General features: G+C 59.2%; 3 protein-coding genes across 3 annotated transcripts; 1 reads left to right on the forward strand and 2 right to left on the reverse strand.

Moving 5' to 3' along the window:
* Positions 1 to 28: 28 nt before the first annotated feature.
* Positions 29 to 250, reverse strand: SPRG_17832 (hypothetical protein; the record flags this gene model as incomplete). The annotated part of the gene is made up of 1 exon (XM_012357230.1): positions 29 to 250. A coding segment is annotated over one exon (222 nt), but the record flags the coding sequence as incomplete, so codon positions are not given.
* A 713-nt stretch (positions 251 to 963) lies between these two features.
* Positions 964 to 2,398, forward strand: SPRG_17833 (hypothetical protein). The gene is made up of 5 exons (XM_012357231.1): positions 964 to 1,198; positions 1,242 to 1,380; positions 1,427 to 1,541; positions 1,590 to 1,844; positions 1,890 to 2,398. The coding sequence occupies exons 1-5, from the start codon at positions 994 to 996 to the stop codon at positions 2,337 to 2,339; spliced, it is 1,164 nt and encodes a 387-aa protein (XP_012212621.1). The 5' UTR covers positions 964 to 993; the 3' UTR covers positions 2,340 to 2,398.
* Positions 2,399 to 2,409: 11 nt separating this feature from the next.
* Positions 2,410 to 3,186, reverse strand: SPRG_17834 (hypothetical protein; the record flags this gene model as incomplete). Its single annotated transcript, XM_012357232.1, has 4 exons — positions 2,410 to 2,679; positions 2,724 to 2,794; positions 2,852 to 3,017; positions 3,064 to 3,186. The coding sequence occupies 4 exons, from the start codon at positions 3,184 to 3,186 to the stop codon at positions 2,410 to 2,412; spliced, it is 630 nt and encodes a 209-aa protein (XP_012212622.1).
* Between the last annotated feature and the right edge of the window lie 34 nt (positions 3,187 to 3,220).

A 3,220-nucleotide genomic window follows, 5' to 3' on the forward strand; every position in this document is an offset into this window, starting at 1 on the left:
ACTTGGACGGCTTCTTGCTAGGTATGACCACAGCATCGGCGGCAAAGCCGGCCGAGAGAAGCGCGCGGACCGCGTCGGTCTTTTGGTGCACGACGGCGACGTGCAGCGGCGTGAGGCCCTCGGCGTTGCGAATTGCGTCGAGCTTCAACACGTCCTTGCCGTGGTCGAGGAGCGCCTTGAGGACGTCGGCGCGGCCATGCTCTGCGGCGAGGAAGAGCCCATCGTGCGCCGCCTCGAGCTCCTGCTGCATGGCGAAATCTTGGTTGCCACGTTGCAAACGAGATGTCGTCGTCCGGATAAGTGTGACGTATCCGGCATTTCGCGAAGATCGCAACAAGCGTACATACACCGAAGCGGTTCAAGGGGCAGTAGTCGCCGTCTGAACCTCTGCCGTGGACTCGACACCGGATCACGAGCACGGAAGTCGCCATCCATTGCTACGTGTACGCAAGTATCGGAGCACGCTGGCAACATGGGAATAAAGCAATGTTTTATTCCCTTGGCTAGCTGCGACGCAACAAATCGTCTTCTTCCACAGACCCGCTTGCCAGCAACGTTTCGGGCGAGGCCGGTGCGCTGGCCGGTTGCCTGACCATCGCTATATATTAAGACCGTCATCCACCACAGTGTCCAGGGCCGCCATCCATCGCAAGACCGGATTTGCCTGGAACCAACGATGGTCCAGCCAGTCGTCGTCGTCAGAAGCTCGTGGCGGCTTGTGCATTGCAGCGGGCGCGCTGTGCGCTTCGGTTGAAGCGGTCGTCCGGATAGCGAGGCGGCGTTGTTTCGACAAAGAAGATCTTTCGCTGGTGGGCGCCGGATAAAGGTACAAAATAAAATATCGAAAAAGAACGTTTTTTGTGATTGGCCAAAAGTCGGTCCAGATGGAATTTTGAGGATTTTGACCAATGGCATCGCGCGCGTTGAAAGGTCGCCCTAAACCGTCGCCCATACAAAGGACGAGCGAAAGCCATTTTCCTTGTCGCTGAGCCCATGGCGGACGCGGAGGGCGTGCAGCAGGAGCTGCAGGACTACCTGCAGAAGAAGGGTATCAACACGCTCTTCATCAACATTGTCGAGTCGCTCCTGCTCTCCAAGCCCGACAACCCCGTGCTGCACATCATCCAGTACCTCCAGACCAACTTCCCAGAGCAGGCCACGGTGCGTGCGGCTGAAGCGCCCGCGATCGCGACCGGCCGTACGTAAGGCGTAGCATGGCTCGAGTGACTCATGGCATGTAGACCATTCGGATGAGTCGGAAAGCGAAGACGAAGGCGAAGAAGATGCGGTCGGCGAGATGCAGGAAGCGCAGCCGGCGGCGCGGACGTTCCCGAAAGGCCGCAGAATATCCGTGTCGGCCGAAGCGCTCGACCCTGACAAGTACGATCAATGCCAGCTTGTCTTGGCTAAGGTGGCATGGTCGTAGCGCCAAGCCGTTGGACGCCGTCGTGCATCCCAAATCGGAAGAAGAGAGGAAGCGCATCTCCGATATCCTCGTGGACAACATCCTCTTCAAGTCCCTCGACGAGAAGCAATCCAAGGTATTACGCGAGGTATTGGGTCGCGACGCCGCTTATCCTCACGACCAGATTCTCCTCGACGCTATGTTCCCCAAGGAGTTCGCCGTGGGCGACGTCATCATCAAGCAGGGCGACGATGGCGACAACTTTTACATTCTTGACACGGGCGTTTGCGAAGTCTACAAGGACGACAACCTCGTCCTCACGTGCACGGAAGCCATGTCGTTTGGCGAACTCGCGCTAATGTACAATGCGCCGCGCGCCGCGACGGTCAAGGTCAAGGAGAACGCGAAAGTGTGGGCGCTCGACCGGCAAACCTTTAAGGTACATCGCCAGCGACCATGCCTGTATCTCATTCTCGTATGCCAGTACATTATCATGGAGACGACGATGAAGAAGCGAGACCAGTACAAGGGCTTCATCGAGAAGGTGCCGCTTCTCGAGTCCCTCAGCGAGTACGAGCGACTCACGGTCGCGGACGCGCTCCGTGTCGCCACGTTCAACGACGGCGAGATCATCATCCGCCAAGGCGACGACGGCAACCTCTTTTATATTATCTCGGAAGGCACGGCCGTGTGCACCAAGCAAGTGTCGCCGTCGGACCCGGTCCAAGAGATTGGGCTTCTCTCGACGGGCGCGTACTTTGGCGAGATCGCACTGCTCACGACGCGTCCGCGGCAGGCGACCGTGACGGCCAAGGGCCAAGTCAAGTGCTTGACGCTGGACCGGAAAACGTTCAAGCGCGTCATGGGGCCGCTCGAGAACATTCTCAAGCGCAACCTCGCGCAGTACAACCTCGTCATGGCCAACACCATCTAAGCCACTGTGTATCTTCATACTTAAAACACAATCCAATACCAACACCCTTGTAGATTCGAGGGTTCTGTGCTTACTTGGTCGCTTCGTCGACCGGGTTCTCGTCCAAGACCTCAACGACGACGTTGTGGTTGGTGTAGACGCAAATGTCGGCGGCGATCTTCATCGAGCGACGGGCGACGTCTTCGGCCGACAGGTGCGGCTGGTCGATGAGCGCACGCGCGGCCGCAAGAGCGTACGTGCCACCCGACCCGATGCCGATGATGCCGTCGTGGGGCTGGAGCACATCGCCGTTGCCCGTCAATGTGAACGACTGCTTGTTGTCCGTGACGATGAGCAGCGCCTACAACAGAGTTGGCAACAATCCTGCAGCCGGCTGGAGTGTACTTCGAGGGCGCGGAGGTACTTGTCGGTCCGCCACGCCTTGGCCAATTCGACGCACGCGCGTGTGAGCTGGCCTGGACAACGTGATTAGTGCAAGCACATACGTCGATCCTGCAAGGGCAGGGCCGCACCCGGGTACTCGTCGAGCTTGCTCTCCAAGCGCTCAATGAGCGTGAAGGCGTCGGCCGTCGAGCCGGCAAAGCCCGCGATGACGTTCTCGTTGATGCGGCGCACCTTTTGCGCGTTGGGCTTGACGATCGTGTGGCCCAGCGAGACTTGGCCGTCACCAATGACGCACTACGCGTCGCGTGAGCGATCCTGCGATCTTTGGTTCGTGACGTACCACTTTGCCATCCTTGCGCACACAGAGGATTGTGGTGCCATGCATCGTCGGCGCGGACGAGAAGGCGCGCTTGGCGTCGAGGGTGGCGGCGCGCTGGAGGGCGATGGCAGCGCTGCGGAACATGGCGGACGTCGGCGGCTGGTGAAATCGGAAATGT

This window comes from Saprolegnia parasitica (genome assembly GCF_000151545.1).
Source record: "Saprolegnia parasitica CBS 223.65 unplaced genomic scaffold supercont2.801, whole genome shotgun sequence".
Taxonomy (NCBI): domain Eukaryota; phylum Oomycota; class Saprolegniomycetes; order Saprolegniales; family Saprolegniaceae; genus Saprolegnia; species Saprolegnia parasitica.